The sequence below is a fragment of the Mustela lutreola genome, chromosome 8 (genome assembly GCF_030435805.1).
Source record: "Mustela lutreola isolate mMusLut2 chromosome 8, mMusLut2.pri, whole genome shotgun sequence".
Classification (NCBI taxonomy): Eukaryota; Metazoa; Chordata; class Mammalia; order Carnivora; family Mustelidae; genus Mustela; species Mustela lutreola.
The window spans coordinates 137,947,620-137,966,981 of NC_081297.1; the positions used below are offsets into that span (position 1 = coordinate 137,947,620).

The window sequence follows — 19,362 nt, forward strand, 5'->3', positions numbered from 1 at the left end:
AAGGAATGGGATGCATTTTATTTTTAAACAGTTTCTTAAACCACATCCTCTGGTTAATATGATGTCCTTCAATTCAGGGAGGACGCATCTCATCCTTGAGTAACCTTTGGGACTGTAAGGCAGCCATCTCCTTTCCTCTGGCTTGCCCTCCCTTCCTCCATCATCTCCGGCCACCTGCTACCTGTAGCTTTCCTTCCCCTTCTCTTCTTGGCTGGTGTTTGTTTTTAAGATTTTCACCATCAGTGCAGGAACTGAAGTGGGCTGAATCTTAATGAGGCCTGTCATAATCTTGTTTAAAAAAAAAAAAGTCTTGCAAACTGCTGAATGCTGGTGAATGACAGCTTCCTGCACCTAGATGATGGACGGACAGAGCAGTCAGGGATGATCCCATCTCCAAGCGAGGCTGGGGGAGGTGCCCTTTAATTCCACCTGAAGGGCCCTGAGCCGGGCTGTGGCTTTAGCAGTTCTGTGAAGATGGAATTAAGTGGTACACAGCTCAGGTAAGAAGGGAGGGGCGCGGGTAGAAGATGGTGAGCAGATCTTCTCTAATCTTGAAGGCCCTGTGGGCTTTGTGCTAGCAGACCGGGAAGGAAAACCAGGAAGAGGAAGGAGGAAGCTGGCTGGCTGTTTCCAGGGGAATGTCTACTGTGCAAGACAATTCAAGGAATTAATGAAGATAATGCAGAGTCAAGCATCTGCTCTCATGACTGGTGGGTGCAGTTGAACTTGATAAATGGGGACGAATCTAAATTACTTGCAAACAGTTGCCCAGCTAAGCTGTGGTCAGGAAGAGAAATAAATGCCACAACCACCTTCCTAATGCACTTTGGTCTATCAGGCTCTTGAAGCTACATTACCACCGAGAAGCCTCCACCAAAGGGCTGGGGGGCAGGGCTGGGCTTATTATTCTCCATTCACAGAAAGAAACCCAAGGCTCAGAGAGCTGGAGTAGTTGTCCAAAAGGAACAAAGCCGAAAAGTGATCCAGTTGCCTCTTGAAGGCAGATTTTTCAACTCAAGCATTTTATGCCTTTTTTTTTTCTGAAGATTTTTAAAGTAAAACACAGTCAGGAAGCTGATATATGAAGTAAAAACCATCACTTTTTCTAAAATAATATGAAAAGGCCACCTTTTCCAGATATGGGAAAAAGAGAAAAAGTGCTAGGTGGCTGCTGCATTACATTTAAGGAAAAGCAAAGAAGCTTAGTGTTTTGTTCTGTTTTTTTTTCTGACCTGAGGGCTTTGAAGACCTTAGCAAACTTCCTATAACCACCATTTTTAGAGCAGAGAATGGTTTCCATTCCCTAAGAGGATAGGTGGCAGAAAAAACCCAAGAGGACAGAGACGGAGGTATACTGTGCCCTTGTTTTGTGGCTATAAAGCCTGACCTGTTGACCTACTTACCTTGTTAATTCCCCCATCCCAGGCTCTGTTATCCTATCGTACAAGGCAGAGAACGAGGAGGTGAACTCAAGGAGGTAAACCACCTTGGCTAAACCTAGGTGGACATTTAGTGGCTGAACGGCGATTCCAGCATGTGGCTCTCCCAGCGTCTGCCCACCTCAAGCTGAAGGCTCAGTTCGGGGCTTTACTGGAGAGACCCCTTCTCAGAGGCCTGCTGCATGCTGGGATTTAGGGCAAGCGGGCGCCCTCCCCGCAGAGTGCTCAATTTCCACGAGAATCTAAGTGTTGCATGACTCATGCGCCGACGTGTGGTACAATTCTGAGTCTTAAAATAACAAATCCCCATCACGAAAGCCAGTGCATTCTGATGTCGCATAAATCCCTTTATAATGATCACTTGGTGTCACTGGCTTATTTAAATGGACACATCATTTCTAGCAGGGCTTTCCTCACCGGCTCTGCACTTTAAGTACCAGTGGGCAAGGGAAGTAACTCACTGCCTTTGGCATCGCACGTGGGGACTGGAGGTGGTTTAGATCCTTGTCTGTCTCCTGACCTCGTGCTGAAGTCAAACGGGAGAGGCAGGAGGGGACGTGTCATTTTTGACATAATAAATTCCCCGTGTGCCCCATTTCTCTTCTGCCTGCAAACCCAGACTGATGACCAGTGTGTTTGGTTTACGCAGAAAACCATAACCCCGATGTCTCGACACAGCGTATCTGCGTGATGCTGTCTATTATTCTGGGAGGAAGACAGACGCAACACACACCAGGATTTACCTGTGATTTCCCTTCTCTCACCCAACAAACATGGGGGTCCTCCAGCTTTGCAGGAGCCTGGAGGACATGTGTTGGGAATCCCGGCTTTGGCAAAAGATCAACATGGCCTGATAATTCGCTGCTCAAAGTTAAGTATGGGGTTGGGCAGTGGTGGGGGAGGACATCTTATTGGCCCCGCAGTGGGTTCCTAAAGGTCCAGCCTCAAGTGCACCATGAAAGCCCCCAGGAGGGTTGGCTGGGAGGTGAAACAGAGTGCCACCTTTCAGAGCAGACCCTCCTGTTCCAGAAACATCCTGGAGGCTTTCTTAGGGGGCCAAATCCTAGGCCCCTCTCCAGATGCTTCAAAGACAGAGTCCACGTTTGATGGTATTCTTGATCCTGAAACCACTGAAGTTCAAGGGAGGGAGGGTTAGTCATGAACAAGGCAGCCTCCTTACTGATCAGACTAGAGCCTTAACCTCTCTCAGTGTGAGTTTCCGGTGTTCAAAGTAGAGATAAGAATAGCACCTGCCTGGTGGGTTAGTGAGAGGATAAAATAAGATTAACACCCAGAAAGCTCCCAGTGCCTGCTCGGCGGGGATGCTGAGACACTGCCTTAGCCATTATTAAAATATGTCTAGACCAGCTAACGGAGAGCCGCTGCTCAGAGCGGCCTGGCTTCTCTCGGGGGCTGCTCAGACTTCCTCACCGTCCAGCAACTCAAGTGTTAGTGCCCAGCATAGCTGGTGGCCCTGGGGGGCGCCTTCAGGAGATGGGTGGAAGGTTGCTGGCTCAAATTCTTCCACCGCAACCCCTCTGGGCTGTTAAGTCTGGAAGGCGTCACAGGGGAAAATTCCATAGTGTGAGGATGCCTGGATGTTCTGGCAAATGTCAGCTAAGGTGTGTCCCCCATCTCAAAGGACGGCCTTCACGGGGCTCCCTGACTGGCATCTGTCTGGTTCCTCAGGACATTGACTCTGAACCTTTCTTTCCTTGTCCTCCTCCAGCTTTGACCCCACGATGACCCCATGTCTGAACTCTTACCTCTGGAAGCTTGACTGTCTTCCATTTTCCCTTTGGCCTCTAGGGCCCCTGTATTTGTACCTGACCTCTCTGGAGTCCTCAGCTCTCAGCGTTGACTTCAGGCTGGCCTTAGGCTCCAGAACCCTATGGATGGCACCATCCCCAGACACCCGCCCCACCCCAGGATAGCTGGTCTCAGATGCCAGGTCCCAGTCCTTCTGGGCCTGACCAAACCTACTGCTTCCTGAGCTCCAAGTACCAGTCCCAACACGGATCACACATCTGCATCCTTTGAGAACAGGCTGCCAAAGCAGTGGCAAAGAGGATGATGAAGGGGAAAAGCGCAGAAGGATCCGGAAGCACGGTGAAAACCAAACACGGACAGGCCAGAGCTTAAGGAGAGGGAGGCTGCTCTCATTTCTTATCGATACGCTCTGTGAGGTCACGGGCCATATGTGGCCCATGTGGCACAGGGTCTAGGACACCCTAACTACTCCAGATACAGCTGCTGAGTACGGAATGAATGAATGAATGATATCATTCACAGAGATGCTTTTGCCACTGAGATATTAGCAGAAGTTACGTCACTTCTGACCAGAGACTTTCAGAGTCAACAGGACATCTGCTACTTTCCCTCCTGTAGAAGAAGTTTGAATCCTGAATGCCTACGGTGAGCACAGAGCAGCGAGCCTAACACGGACACGGAATGTGAGGAAAATAAATTTCCGTGGTGCTGAGAAGTGGTAACATCTGACGAAGAACAGAGCGGTTCTTTGTCACAGCAGAACCATCTCTGTATCAGCAGGGCCAAGGAACCTACAGGTCATATTCCTAAAAAAAGCCCAACGGGATCTAGGTCTGAAGGTTAAGTCAGGAGAAAGGCTTTTTTGTGAGATTGCCACCGCCAGCCAGGGTCTGACAGCTCAGTGCTTGTAGGTGAGGCTCTAAGAAAGAACTAGAAGGTCAGTCGTGTATGTACTGTCTGCTGCAGAATTCAGGCAGCCTCCTCCTGTGCTTTGCCTGCCTCCTCCCTCAGAGGAAGGAGCACTGAGCCCTCATGTCATCTTCCAAAACACCTGCCACGCCCGCGCCATGCTCATGATTTACCTGTGTTGTAGCCCCTTCCGAGCGCAGGCCAAGGGCGGTGATTTTTCCACAGGTTTCCCAGGTACCAGTCACTCTGGTTCTCGACCAAGCCCAGGACCTGCTGACCTGGAAAGTACAGAGAAAGCAAAGGTCTTAGAAGAAGCCAGGCTGCGTGTGCCAGTGCGCGCCGAGCTGGAGATACAGTCACGGCTGGTCATCAGCACCGCGGCTTTCGTTAGCAAGTGCCAGGCCCTGATCTCCGGGCTTCACTTGTAGGACCGTCTTTACTTCTCACACTTGGCCAGCCCCGCCACCTGGAGGCCGCCCAGGGTAGCTAATTACCTTGCCCAAGATCACCCAGTTCCTCTCTGATCAAGCCAGAAGCTCCAACCGACCAGGCAACCATCGGTCCAACCATCCCTTCAGTCAAGCAACGCCTCTGTGCTGACTGGCACACTTCAAATTCCAGCTGCAAGTGTCCCCACCAGATGCTAGTTTGCTGGCTTTCTGGGCGTCCGCGGAGACCACAGGCTGCCAACAGAGGGAAGACGTGCCCTTGGTGTGGGAGATGGAGGCTCACAGACAGAAGCCCCCTTACGGCAGCAGCTCCCCGCCACAGCGTTCTTCCTCTCATACCCACTTGATCTTGAGTTGCGTGTCTGGTGCACCGGGGCCAACAGCACAGGTGAGCCAGGCCTCTTAGTAACTCAGCATCGTAGGTGAGTCAGTCCTCCCCTTCAGCTCTTAGAGCATCCCACTCCTGGGGTCCCAGGCCTTCTACGTGGGGCCAGCAGGGCCTCAGCTCCCACTGCCTTCCACGAGACAAACCTACCACACCTCTTACAGAAGATATTCCCTTGGACCAACAATCAACTATTTTATAGACCAGGAACCTGAGGTTCCCCAGGACTGTGATCTGCACGATTATGGGGGAGCCCACACATAGTTCAGTATTTGTCTGATGCCCAGATTCCTTCCACTGTCTCGGTGCAGTCTTGCTTACCTTTACTACAAGTGTTGGAGGCAGGAATAAAAGAAAAAAAAATTCACATTGTATAGGGAAAGAAACTGAGGTGTGGACGGTCTAACTTGCAAAGTATCCCCTGACTCATAATCACTGTCTTCTGCAGCTAACCGATGCCTTCTGGGGCTAAAATCTTTTTTTTATTGGCCAATCTGAGAAATACAGACCTTTCTGACCCAATGAAAGCCCAGCAACATGTTAAGAAAAACAGAGCGGTTCTCCTGGTACCCCACGCTGCGTGATATAGAACCTCCCTGGTGTGATGACAGCTCCCTGAAATGATGCTGTGTGGGTCCGGTGCAATTTATTTGATCAATTTATCAAGCTCCTATCTAAATCATCACCCCAGCACAAATACATAAATTAGACGCATGGGAGAAATACTACCACCCACTTTGTCATTGTATACGATCACATCCACCCCATGTAGAATCCCTCAGAAAAACCCATCACCAACTCAGGACGGGCAAGAGTGGATCCATTCCACCGCGATAAGCTTGCGATGCTCACAGAACACAGTGAGATCTGAAAGGCAGGTGGTCCTCAGCTGAGAAAGCCGTGTGCCGGGACCTCATTCGAGAGCTCACGTGATGATCTTGCACGGAGGCTGGGGAGTGGAGCAGGGGATGGCATAGTCCTTGGGGGAGTTGGTACAAGGACCCCAGGTTCAATATAATGGATGGAGGGCACGACGTGCTCAGAAATGACAAGAGGGGAATGGTCTTTCACTGAATTTAGGGTGAGGTCCTCTTCAACCACCTGAAAGTCCAAATTCTGGGCTTTGGCGTTCCATGCATTATGTTTGACCCTGATCTACTTCCTCAGAAGCTTTCTCTACGTAGCCACACTTCATTCCTGCCACAAGAAAATGTACAGTTCGGTTCTCCCTCCCTCGGCTCTTGCTCCTACGGCTTTCGCTTGGCAGGAAGTGCCCTTACCCTCGGCCAATTCCTGCCCGGAATCCCTTCCAGCGTGTCTCCAGCCCAAAGCCAGCTATGAACATCCCTGAGTGTGAACCTTGTCCTTGGCTTACCCCTGAGGCAGGAGACGGCTCTATCTAGCACTCCTGGCACTTTTGGCCATCAGCTGACTTACGCCCCATCAAGGACAGACAGGTGACACGCAGGCACACCCACACCACATGCGTAAAAATATCCCCCCCTCCACCAGTCCAAGGGCAAGGGCTGCGTATCAATGCTATAAATGTCTGCTAAGTCCATGACATCTCGTGGATAACCCTCTCCCGACTCGGAGCCCCATAACACTAGTGTGTGTGTTAGTATCCCCGCATTTTCGAAGCTGCAGAGCATTTGCCCTCCCCTCATTCACCAAGATCCACGCATTCTCCCAGAATTCTTATTTAGAAGTGTCAAGGCATGAGAGAATTAGCAGAGGATATGAACTCCCCATTCGCAGATACTGAACCAATTTGTTGGTAAAAACAAAAAACAAAAAACAAAGAAACAAAACAAAGCAAAACAAAAAAAAAAATGAGGAAAATATCACCTATTATTGCCAGTTAGAGGACTCACTGTAGGTATTCATCATGCCAAAACCCTGACCACAGTTCAGTAAATTCTAGAAGGACCTAACTGTTGTCCTAGATGACGTCCAAAGAAACCCTTGTGGATGGGCCTGCTCTCTTTCCAAGGCTTCTAGATGAGCCCGGATGATGCTAGTTCATCAGGCACCACTTACACAGCACTCCATACATTCCAGCCCTGACGCACCAAATGGGGCAGGGGCTTCACAAGCCCACTTGCAAAACCCTGCTACCATTTTAATCATCGACAGAGCAGCTAATGGATCTGTCTAAAAAAGCAAAGCAAAGGCTTGGAAGCTGTTTACCAATTTGCATTTCCTCAACCCATGGGTACTAAAATTACCGCTATCCTGTTGCTAATGAAGGATTTTTTTTTAAACCTTATGAGAGGGCTGGTGTGTGCAAAAGAGTTGTTTGCAGCCATCGTGTGAGCAAGGCAGCCCAGGTGTAGACTGGGAGCAGGGAAGTTTGGAGAACACGACTTGAAGTTCCCCATGCGTCTCACTCTTCCTCACTCTTCCTCTGGAGACCGAGACCTTGAGCTCAAACTTCAGCAGAGCAGGGGGTGTACCCGTGTATCCAGGGGCTGTCACTCCCGCTCCGCAGTTTCCCAGAAGGGTGAGGAAGATGCCAGACCCGCCAGACAGAGCTGAGTGGGAGGAGGTGTCGATCTTGGTGAAGGAGGGGAGAGCGAAATGCTCTTTCCGAAGCTTCCAGGTAAGCCCGGAGGATGCTGGTTAAAAGCAGCTATCAGTCATACAGCACTCCACACCTTTCAGCCCCTGGCAGACGGAAGAGAATTCGGGCCATTGGGTCTAGGTATCTGCATCACAAAAGAGCCAGGTAATTGGAGAGCACTTTGAAGTCAGAGAACTATTGATCCAGGTCTGGAAGCTCTGTAACCTGCTACAGTAGGGGTTCCCCAGCACACAATAAGCTATGATGGCATCTAAATCTTGTCCACAGACCAGCAGAACTCAGTGGCAGCCTCCTGTGTTACGCTTCTTGAGAGCAGAGAATTGATGAAGAAAAGGAATGCCAGAGCCAGACTGTCCAGCTTCAAATCCCGGCTCCTCAACTTATTAGCTGTGTGACCTCAAACAAGTTACCTAACCTCTCAGTGCCTACGAGTTCATTCACTTATAAAGGGAGCTTAAAACACAGGACATACCTTAGCATTAACTTTTTTCTCTTGAGGCACAAGTTAATTTTGTGTTTTGTGCGTATTCAAGTGTTACCACTAACAATGCCTGGAAAACCTGTACGATGTTGAGTAGGTATTTGCTCTTATCATTACAGCCAGGATTCCCCCCCACACACACCCCCCGCCCTTCTGTCCCATGGGCCTGGATTCAGGCATCTATGGCTTTACCCATCTCCCCGGCTCCTTCCTTAGCTGACCCAGTCCTTATTCTGCCTAGACGCTGCTTTAGTTTCGCATGGGCTGAGGGTCTGCTGTGTCAGAGACCACACAACAGACTACGGAATCAAAGACAAATAAAACACGGTTGTTGCCGCAGAGGCAGCTGGAAGAGGAGGAAGACAAACAATTAGGAAGCAGCATGGTCCTCGTGGTGGCAGAAATACTGAGAAGTCGCAGGAACAGAGGACAAGGAATCATGGAGGCGGGGGATGGTGGAGGGTGCCGGCTGGGCGCCTCCCGGGTCGCTTACTGTCTCCTCTGGTGCACGATGGCGGCCTCCACCTGCCTCGTCCACAAAGCCCTCCACATGCCCAGGACTCCCTGAGAACAGTGCTGCCTCACGACACAACACCCTTCCAGGCAGAGGCCCCGCCACTCCCTGGTGACAATCACCCTTTCCAGCCCTGCCAACCCCAGCTCATAAACCAGGCGGCATCTGGTCTCCAGTGGTCCACGTCTAAAGCTTTAGCCTGGACGATGCGAGCCCAGGAGGCCTGCCACCCCATTAAGAGGTCAAGTCTCAGGGGACTCCTCTTTGCGGGAGGTGCGGGGTGGGGGGGGGGGGAGGACCCGGGCTGCTGGCGTGCTGCCTCCCTCAGCACTCCGCACCGTCTCGTCTTCTTAGGAGTTATTACAATAAAACACCGTGACTAACAGAAAAGCCTTTGTCATTGTTTTCTGTGCGGCCCCGTGGTTATGATTAAGTGCGCTGTTCCCTGTCTTCCTTACTCCAGGCACAAGTTAACTTATGAAAATGAAGCTGTCTTCTTTGCTTATTCATACATCACCACTAACAGCCAGACAAGAGCGAACAAGCTTGCTATTCTGCTGGGGCCCTGGTGTCGGTGTCACCAGCCCGCAGACGGATGGCTCTAGGCTGGCAACTCCCCTCTTCCCTCCCTCCGCGGCTTCGGGCTGGAGGCAGAGCTCCGGTCGGGAGGTGAGGCCCCAGGAGCAGGGCATGGTGACGCCTCCACGGGGCACGAGGGGCAGGGACAGGCCCGACCAGGCCACCAGGTGGGAGGCAAGGCCGGATGGCAAATTGGAAAGGCAAAGGGATTGCAACCCAGGCTGAGGAAGGTTCCAGCCCCAGTTCTGCAGGGCTTGGCCAGGGTCTGACTTTTTCTGAGCTTTTTTTTTTTTTTTTTTCTTTTTTTAACTATAAAAAGGCAAGAACAGAATCCATCTCCCATCTCTAAACAGATGTGCAGATCACCCAACACAGGTCGAGTGCATGGGTCCTGGTAGGTGCTCACCTGAGGCATTGCCCTGTCCCCTACCTCCAATAGTGATGGTCACTTTGGGCGTGGTGTCTGAGACGTCCCAGCAAATGTGGTCTTACCACCCTGCCCTGTCCTGCTGGCCATAGCCCCAACCCCCCGGGGGCCTTTCTGAAGTTATCAGCTTCTGTGACACTAGTCTCTTGGCTGTTTCCCCCGCTCTGAACATCCTTTCCCTGCCTCCCCTTAATGCCGGTGCTCCCCAACTCCCGTCCCCTCCCATCTCTCCCGGATGACAGGATCTACTCCAGTGGCCTCAAATACCACGGACAGGAAGTCAATCCCCCATCTCCAACCCAGCTCAGACGACTTCCCAGAGCTTCTACTCTTAAATCCTTGCTCTCCACATCCTTGCCATAACCAAATCCCACCGATTTGATCCGCGGTTTCTCAAACCCGCCCTCTGCCTGGCTCTGTCAGCCCCTCAATCCATCTCCTTCCCAGATGGCTTCGCAGATCACACTGGATGACCTTTCCCTCCAGGGAGCCTTGCCATTCCATTCTGCCTACGCAGAAATACTTTGAAAGTGCAAATCTGATCATTTTGCTTCCTTGATTAAAAAGCTTAGTGCTCCGGGGCCCAGCAGAGTGTGGATGGATGGATGGATGAAAAATAAGCACTATCTATCATCGACCATCCTGGCCCATCTGGAGCCGGTAAACTCTTTCTGAACAGGATGGAAGTGGATGCTTACAGGTTAACCTCTCCAGGTAAACACCAGGCACAGGTAGTTATAGCTCTGATCGCAGATGCTCCGGGGCTGTCTCCTTATCTCCACCCCCAGGAAAGCCCCTCGATGCACAGAGAGAGTCTGCCAACCACTGCTGCATATCAAATCAGTTCTGCTCACACCAGCAGGGGAATATTAAATGTTATAACCAGGGGCTGTCCGGAGTATCAGCAGAGAAAGCAACATGACTTCCCAACCTCATATTTATTCTAATAAGCTACTTTAAAATAGGAAAGCCTTTAATAGTACCATTCAGGGCATGTCTGGGTGCAGGATGGCTAATAATAAGGAAAACATACAGGATCACATTACCGTCTACTAAACATCCTTTAAGAACTGCTGCGCGCCCGCCCCGGGTGCCCCCAGCCAGTGGGTGCGGAAGGATAAAGCATCCGCTTAGAAGATGCCACACAAAAGGGTATTTAAGCAACCTGAATGGGTTGAAAAGGGCCGTTTCTGAACCTGCACATTTCACAGATCCTACAGCCTGAGTTCAGCTCTGCTAAATGCACTCAGGGATCACAGACACTCACAGGCACAGCAACCGTCCGAGGACTCACTCTGGGACCGCCTGCTCTTACAGGTGGAGCCCAGGAAGGGGGAGCACGGGGTTTAGGGACACAGCACCCAATGCTGGGGCTGCCCCTGATTCTATGCTGGCTATGTTCCCCATGCACCAGCTTCTCTAACTTGACTGCCTTGTCTTCCCTGGAACGTGCATGGTAATTCTCACCTGGTTCAAATTCTAGCTCTCCTGCACTGGAATGGTCATCTTGGGGAAATTCTTTGTCCCTCATTTCCCTCCCCTGGAAAATGGTAAAGGTTTTCTATTTCATGGGGCTCCACTGAGACCCTCGAGCAGGTTTCTGTGTCTCTCGTTCATACTGCATGGCCTTGAGTTGGAACCCATGTGCTCCAGTTAAAAAGGTTCTTCCGTCGACCATTTGGTTGCCTTGGGGGTGCATGACGAAGCTTGATTCATTGTTCAGGCAACCCCGATCTCATTTAGAGATAAAGACCCCATCTTTGCTGACCTCAATAGCTGAAGGATAATCCCTTCTAAGAGGAATTAGAATCTGTGTCACTCCAGAAGGTAGAATTAGGCTGAACGAGTGAAGATTGGAAGAAGATAGATTTTGCTTCTTAGAAGCAAGACTGTGAGAGTTCCATTAGAGTTCAGCAAGACGGAAACAAGCTGCCTTTCTAGCTTCTGAACACTGCCTGGTTCTGGAAGAAGCTGCACAATTCTGCCCTCACCCAGCAGGTATACACTGAGACCCCACCGTGCAGGGGGGTCCGTGCCAACTGCTGGAGACAAGGCACTGTAGGAAACAGACCCAGTCCCTGCAGTCTGGATTTTATGATCTCTACAAAAAGCTTCTCAAATGGGATAGCTATCATCTGCCCGGCCCTACCCCTCACCTCCCTGAAGCAGATTCTCCTGGGCAGGGGAGGCCTGGGGATTTCTTGGCAAAGACACACCCATTAATTCTCATGCATGACAGGTTTGGGGACCTTTGGAGAGGGAGGTCACTCAGCAGGCATGCTGGGGGAGGGGGATTTCTGCCTCAGACTGGATGGTCTTAAAGCTCCCTTCCGACCCGATTGTGAGCGGTCTTTACTGTACGCCTTTACTGAACGCCCCAACGAGCTCTCTCAGCATCCCCCTCCTGCTGTACTGTCCACGTGCCCATACTTCCTCCACCTGCACTGTATCTGTGTGAACCCAGCTGCCCACTGATGGGGGCCCCTCTTCCTCAGGGCAGCCCCCTTTTGGGGGGCACTTTGCCCAGGCACTGGGGTATGAGCTCTCCATGCCCTGTCTCTGAGTACCTTACAAGCCCAAGAGGTGAGCACTGTGTTTATCTGTATCGTTCGGAAGGGAAACCGAGGTTTAAAGAAGTCACATCACTTGTCAAGGACCAGTGGCTGGGACCACAGAGCCTGGGCTGTGTTCACATCTCTCTGTGCGAAAGCCTGCATTTCTACACCTACACTCTGCGTTAGGAACAATCTGCAAGGCATCTCCCTCTCCAAGTGCCACCACTGTGGGCAAGGCTCCAAAACGAGAGAGTGGGTAGAAAGTCTGGCCAAGGCGTATTTGACCCGCACAGCTGTTCCTGCCCACACGGCCCAGAATCCTGCAGAATCTCTGATGTCCATCAGGTGCTCTGAGACTAATTTCCTTCAGCATCAATCCCAGGGCGCTGAGCTGAGAGCACTTCCTACCCAAGGGCATCTAGAGAGAACAGAAGGACAGCCCGAGGCTCAGAAAAGAGTCTACAATCCAATAAAGGTTCAGGTAACGATTGCATCTGCCAAGAAGTAAGAACAAGTCCCCCTCAGCTCCTGACCCTCTCAAATCAGTCCCATATGGGCCCACATTAACTTAATTTACAGTTTAAAAAAACTCCTGCTCGATCTCAAATAATGATTTCTCTCTTCTTCCTTCCCTGATCTTTGGTCTTTGGAAATGGGAAAAACTAAAAAGGAACACGGGGCCAGTCGTTGGGCTCTCTTCCAAGGCTGTTCTTATCACACTGATTCCTAGGACGCCTGGCTGCTGTTCCCTCTTAGACAAGGCCTCAGCCAGGGCAGCAGAGCTGGCCCAGATCCATCTACAACCTCCATCCATGGACTCCTTGGATCTTCTTTGAAGAACACGATTTGCTGGCATCTTTCAGATACTTCATTTAGGGACGCTCCTTTGGCTCACTAGTGACAGCACCTAGGAGAAATCATCTCACTCTTCCTACTGGGCCTGCAGGAAAAAGCACTTATCTGTATGATTCTAAGGCCACGACAAAAGCTCTGGGTTTTCCAGTTATAGTTGATCTTTGAACAACATGGGTTTGAACATGCAAGTCCACTTACATGCCGATTCTTTTTTTATAAATACGTACAGTACAGTAAACGTATTTTCTCTTCTGATTTTAACATTTCCTTTTCTCTAGTTTGCTTGTTTGTAAGAATATGGGATAGAATACATGTAACATAAAAAAAAAAACACGTGCTAATCACTTATTCACATGATCAGTAATTCTTCCAGGCAATAAGTAGGTAAGTTTTGAGGGAGCCAAAGTTATATGTAGATTTTTCACCTGAGCAGGGTTGGGGAGGATGTTGGATGGGGAGGAATGTTGGTGCTCCTAGCCCATCATTATTCAGTTCAACACCATCAGAAGTCAACTGTATTAACTGTGCAACCTGAACCAAAACTACTTGATTTTTGAGCTTTAGTTTTTATTTCTTTAAAATAGTGATCCAAAGGGGATACCGCAGTGTTTATAGCAACAATGTCCACAATACCCAAACTATGGAAAGAGCCCAGATGTCTACTGAAAGACAAATTAATAAAGAAGATGGGTGTATACATATAATGGAATATTACTCAGCCATCAAAAAGAATGAAATCTCACCATTTGCAATGACATGGATGGAACTAGAGGGTATTATGTTGAGTGAAGTAAGTCTCAGAGAAAGACAAATACTATATGATTTCACTCATATGCAGAACATAGGGGAAGGGAAGGAAAAGTAAGATAAAAACACAAAGGGAGGCAAACTATAAGAGACTCTTGACTATAGGGAACAAACTGAGGGTTGCCGGAGGGGAGGTGGATGATGGAGACAGGCACTAAGGAAGGCCCCTGATGGACCATGAGCACTGGGTGTTATATGCAACTTGTGAATCATTAAATTCTGCTCCTGAAACTAATAATACAATATATGTTAAATAAATTGAATTTTAATAAATAAAAATAAGAAAATAAAGTGGATGATGGTAAAATTCATCCTGATTCCATCTTGTGGGTTTTTTTATTGTACTTTTTCAGTAACATATAATGTATTATTTGTTTCAGGGGTACAGGTCTGTGATTCATCAGTCTTACACAATTCACAGCACTCACCATAGCACGTACCCTCCCCACTGTCCATCACCGGCCACCCCATCCCTCCCACCCTCCTCCACTCCAGCAATCCTCAGTTTGTTTCTTGAGATTAAAAGTCTCTTATGGTTTGTCTCCCTCTCTGGTTTTGTCTTGTTTCATTTTTCTCTCCCTTCCCCTATGAGCCTCTGTCTTCCTTCTCAAATTCCTCATATCGATGAGATCATATGATAATTGTCTTTCTCTGATTGACTTATTTTGCTAAGCATACTACTCTCTAGTTCCACCCACATTGTTGCAAACAGCAAGATGTCCTCTTTACCCACTCATCTGTTGATGGGGCATCTAGGCTCCTTCCATAGCTTGGCTATTGTGGACATTGCTGCTTTAAATGTTGGGGTACGCATGTCCCTTCAGATCACTACGTTTGTATCTTCAGGGTAAATACCCAGTGGTGCGATTGCTGGGTTGTAGGGTAGCTCTATTTTCAATTTTTTGAGGAACCTCCATACTATTTCCAGAGTGGCTGCACCAACTTGCATTCCCACCAACAGTGCAGGAGGGTTCCCCTTTCTCCACATCCTTGCCAACAACTGTTGTTTCCTGACTGGTTAATTTTAGCCATTCTGACTGGTGTCAGGTGGTATCTCACTGGGATTTTGATTTGTATTTCCTCAATGCTGAGTGATGTTGGGTAATTTTTCATGTGTCTGTTGGCCATCAGGATATCTACTTTGCAGGAATGTCTGTTCATGTGTTCTGCCCATTTCTTGATTGGATTATTTGTTCTTTGGGTGGTGAGTTTGATAAGTTCTTTACAGATTTTGGATACTAGCCCTTTATCTGATATGTCATTTGCAAGTATCTTCTCCCATTCTGTCAGTTGTCTTTGGTTTTGTTGACTGCTTTCTTTGCTGTGCAAAAGGTTTTGATGTTGACGGAGTCCCAATAGTTCACTTTTGCCCTTGCTTCCCTTGCCTTTGGTGATGTTTCTAGGAAGAAGTTGCTGTGGCTGAGGTCAAAAAGGATGCTGCCTGTGTTCTCAAGAATTTTGATGGATTCATGTCTCACATTTAGGTCTTTCATGTGGTTATTTTAAGAGTAAAATAAAAATGTTGTAAACTGTTAACTACTGTTCAACTTCAAGTGTTACCATTATTAGCAAATATTTCCTGGTCTTTGGTAGCTATTACTCAGGTTTTTTCTTCATATAATATTCCCAAGATTACAGCATTATTGCTTGCTGATACTCTATATGTATGGAGGCCAGACACTCAGCAAACTTTATTCTTGGGATATGGTCTGGAAGGTGGAAGTTGCCAAAAGAGGCTTTGGTATGTCTGAGCAGCAGTCAGGAAGCTTAAGGACCAAATCTATCTTCTTAAGGATGGTCATTGGGCAGATTACAGAGGTGGAGGGATGCTCATTCAATAAGAGAGGACAGAGAGGAAGTTTGGAAGAGAGATACTAAGATAAAGAAGGATCACCAGTCTGGATTACTCAGTACCAGTTTAATGAAACTTCCTATTTCGAAGATCTCTGTCATTGCCATGAGGTCAATCACTCATCCACTTAGCAAATACTTATTGAATACATATTAGTTAAGCACCAGGTTGGGCTATGGGGATGCAATGGTGGGTTAATTGTGAGATGGTCCCCACCTTCAGTGCAGCTTAGGACGTATGAGTTTGCTAGGGCGGCTGTAACAAGTACCATAGATGGAGTGGCTGAAAGAATTTATTTGGAAGTCCCAGACTGAGATGTTGGCATGGTTGTTTTTTCTGAGTCTTTGCTCCCTGGCTTGTAAATAACTGCCTTCTCCCTGTGTCTTCACATGGTTCCTCTGTGTGTCCTAATCTCTTCTTATATGGACACCAGTCGTAACACATGAGGGCCCATCCTACTGACTTCATTTCATCACCCGTCTAAAAACTCTCTCTCCAAAGGCAATCACATTCTGAGATACTGGCGGTTAGGACTTCAACATATGAATTTTGGGAGAGATAACTCAGCCCATGACACAGGGCAAGGTTGCTAAACAGTCACACCAACAAGTGTGGAACTTGACGCTGAAGGGCTGGGGAAGGTGAGGTCAGAGGTCAGAGTGCTGCCAGGGACTGTAAGAGGGGAAGTCAGTCAAGGAGTCATCTGAGGAAAAAAGGATCTGATCGTGATCTGAAGGAAGATGGGAAGAGTACCAAGGCAGGGTGACAGTGTATGTTAAGACCCTGCAATGGGAAGCTTGACAAGGATGAAGGATATGGTGTCATGGAAAGATACCTGGTCTCTGTCCCTTGGAATTTCCTGAGTGGTAAGGGTGACAGGAGCACCTTTTGTTGTAATGAGGTGACTCCTGGTGGGTCCCTAGAGAGCTACATGGAGGGCTAGTTGCCAGAAAGACAAAGTCTTGATTAGAAGCTCAGGACTTTTACCCCACTGCCCAGCCTCTAAGGTGGGGAGAGGGGCCGGAGACTGAGTTCATCACATATGGCCAATGATTTAATCAACCATGTTTAGCTAATGAAACCTTCACAAAGACCCCAAATGATGGGATTCAGAGAGCTTATGGGTTGGTGAACACATCTTCGTGTTCAAGGATGGTGCCCTCGGAAAAGGCATGGCACCTCCACCATCCTCCCCACAACCCTGCCGTAGGCATCTCTTGCATTTGGCTGTTCCTGAGTTGTAGTCTTTAAAATCAACCACTAATAGTAAGTAAAGTGAGTTCCTGGGTTCTGTGATCTAGCAAATAGCAAAGCTACATGAAGATGGGGATTGAGAGAGGCCCTGACTCAGTAGCCAAGTTGAATGGGAGTGTGGGTTACTCGGGGTCCGATCATGCCTGATGTCTGACGGCACAGGCAGAGCCCAATGGAGGGACAGAGTCCGAGAGCCTGTGGGGTCTGACGCCAACTCCAGGTAGTAGTGTCAGATCTGAGTTGTAGGCTGCCCACTTGGTGTCCTCCGACAGTTGGTGTCAGGAGGAAAAACTACCACGCAAGGGACTAACAGCCAACGTGGCTGAGACACAGACCCCACAGAGGAGGTGGGAAGAGACCTGTGGGGTCTTGAAGGCAGGGCCAGAGTAAGGAGGCTTCTCCTTGAAGGACAAACTGGGGGCACAACTGAAGGGCCCGAGGCAGGGAGGACTGTCTGGCCACAGGACACCGGGCACCATGTGCAAAGAAGACAATGCGGACGGTGCCCCGGGGGTGATACAGCATGGGGGCGCTACACAGCCCCCACTACAGTCAGCGAGGGCCAGTGTGATTGGAGTCTGGGTCTGGAAAGAACATTCTTGCTGCTGTGTGGGAGATGGGTCAGGGGATGCTCGGCAGGGTTAGAAATCAAGGGTCTTATTTTTCTTTCTTCCTTGCCCTTCCTTTTCCTCCTCTCCCCCCTCCCTCCCTTCTTCTCTCGCTCTTTCTTTCAGAAGCAGCCCAGTGGAAACGGGCAAGCCTAGAGATGAGCAGAGAGGTAAGGGCTGCAGACACACAACATGGTCAGCAAACACCTTCTGAGGGATCTGTGTGCCCGTGGGATGCCTGGGTTGACGGCCGTCCCCACCGAGAGGTGGAGGCGAGGGGCCTGCCATCTACTAAGGGTATAGGGCTTGTGGGAACGGGGGCAGACTCTGCTGCTCTCATAGCCCCGGGTCCCCCAGGGCTCCACAGACCCTGGGGAGCACTGAAGTGCTCTCTTCCTGCCGGGAACAGTGCAGTGCAGACAAGTTCGCCTGAGTCTGGATCAGGCTCTGGGAAACAGATGGTAAAGGGAACTTGACGACATTACGTATGTGTCTTGGGGGATGGGAAAGAGGTGCTGCTGGGTGTGGGGTAAGTCTCTGAGGAGGTGGGACTTGCCCCCGACACAAGTCAAATCAAGCACGGGAGGAGGAAAAGACAACTAGATGAAGAGGATGGAGGGAGAAAGTTCTCGGGGAAGAACTCCCGCACGTGCTCTGGCGTCAGCGTGGGGAGACATGAAATAATAATAATAATAAAATAACATACTCAGCGGTAGAAAGGAACAAAGCACCGATGCACGTTACAACTCGGTTGAACCTTGGCCGTGTTATGCCTAGTGAAAGAAGCCAGACACAAAAGCTCACATACTGTAGGATTCCTTTCATATATCGAGAGTAGGCAAATTTATAAAGACAGAAAGTAGGTCAGTGGTGAACAGCGCACAGCGGGAGGGATGGTGTGGAGTGACAGTTTGCTGGGTACAGGGTGTTCCGGGGTGATGAGAATGTCTCAGAACCAGAGAGAGGTGACAGCTGCCTCACCCCATAAACAACTAAACACTCCTGAATCACACATTTAAAAATGGCTAATTGGTTGAAATGACGCGAATTTCACCAACATAAAAGCTGATGATGACGTAAGCTACTATGGAAGGAATACTTGGTATAAGCCAACGATATTTTACACGGTTGATCCCACTGAGTCTTTCCCACGGACGCCAGAGCCCTGAGACCTCCCCTCAATCCCCAGAGCTCTGCCGCTCCCCGCTCACTGGTCTGTGGCCCTGGTGACCTCCGTCCAGCCCGCTGCTTTAAATACTGCCCACATGTTGTCCCCAGTCTGATTTCCACACTGAGTTCCAGAAGTATAAATTCAACTGCCCAGCTCAGTTCTCTGGTTGGGACATCTAGTAGGTGTCTCAGACTTGGGATGTCCCATCCCGAACTCTAGATTCTTCTCTTCCCCACCGGCTCTCCCACCCGTGGCCGGAAAAAGCAGCTTGTTCTCCCCATCTCTCTAGCAGCTTAGAGGAGAAATGATGGGAATCATTCTTTTTCCCTCAAGCTTTACCTAAGTACAGTAGAATTCTACAGACTCATTGACATTTTTGTAACCATGTGCGGTCATGAAACCATCATCACCAACAACTACAAAACGGCTCCAACACCCTGAAGTCTCCCTGTGGCCCTTCTGCACGCGATCTACCTCCCTGAACCCCAGCTCCAGGCGACTGCTGCTGACTTTCTGTCACACTCTTGTTCAGCCTTTTCTAGGATTGCACATAAACAGAATCACAATCATAGAACATGGAGTTTTCTATGTTCGACTTCCTGTATTTAGCACAGTGTTTCTGAAATTTACCCAAGTTGTTATATGCATTAATACTGCATTCCTTCTTGTTGCTGAGCGGGACCTTCTTATCCCAAAGCATGGGTATACCACCATTTGGGTGGA

At 49.3% G+C, this 19,362-nt stretch overlaps 1 protein-coding gene across 6 annotated transcripts in view; it reads right to left on the minus strand.

The window, feature by feature from the left end:
• LARGE1 (LARGE xylosyl- and glucuronyltransferase 1) overlaps positions 1–19,362 on the minus strand; it is a 526,862-nt gene that overhangs the window by 111,961 nt on the left and 395,539 nt on the right. For all 6 annotated transcript variants that reach the window (XM_059186798.1, XM_059186795.1, XM_059186796.1 and 3 more), the window contains one exon: positions 4,292–4,396. In XM_059186798.1, coding sequence (XP_059042781.1) covers positions 4,292–4,396 — 105 coding nt within the window. The remainder of the gene's footprint in view (positions 1–4,291; positions 4,397–19,362) is intronic.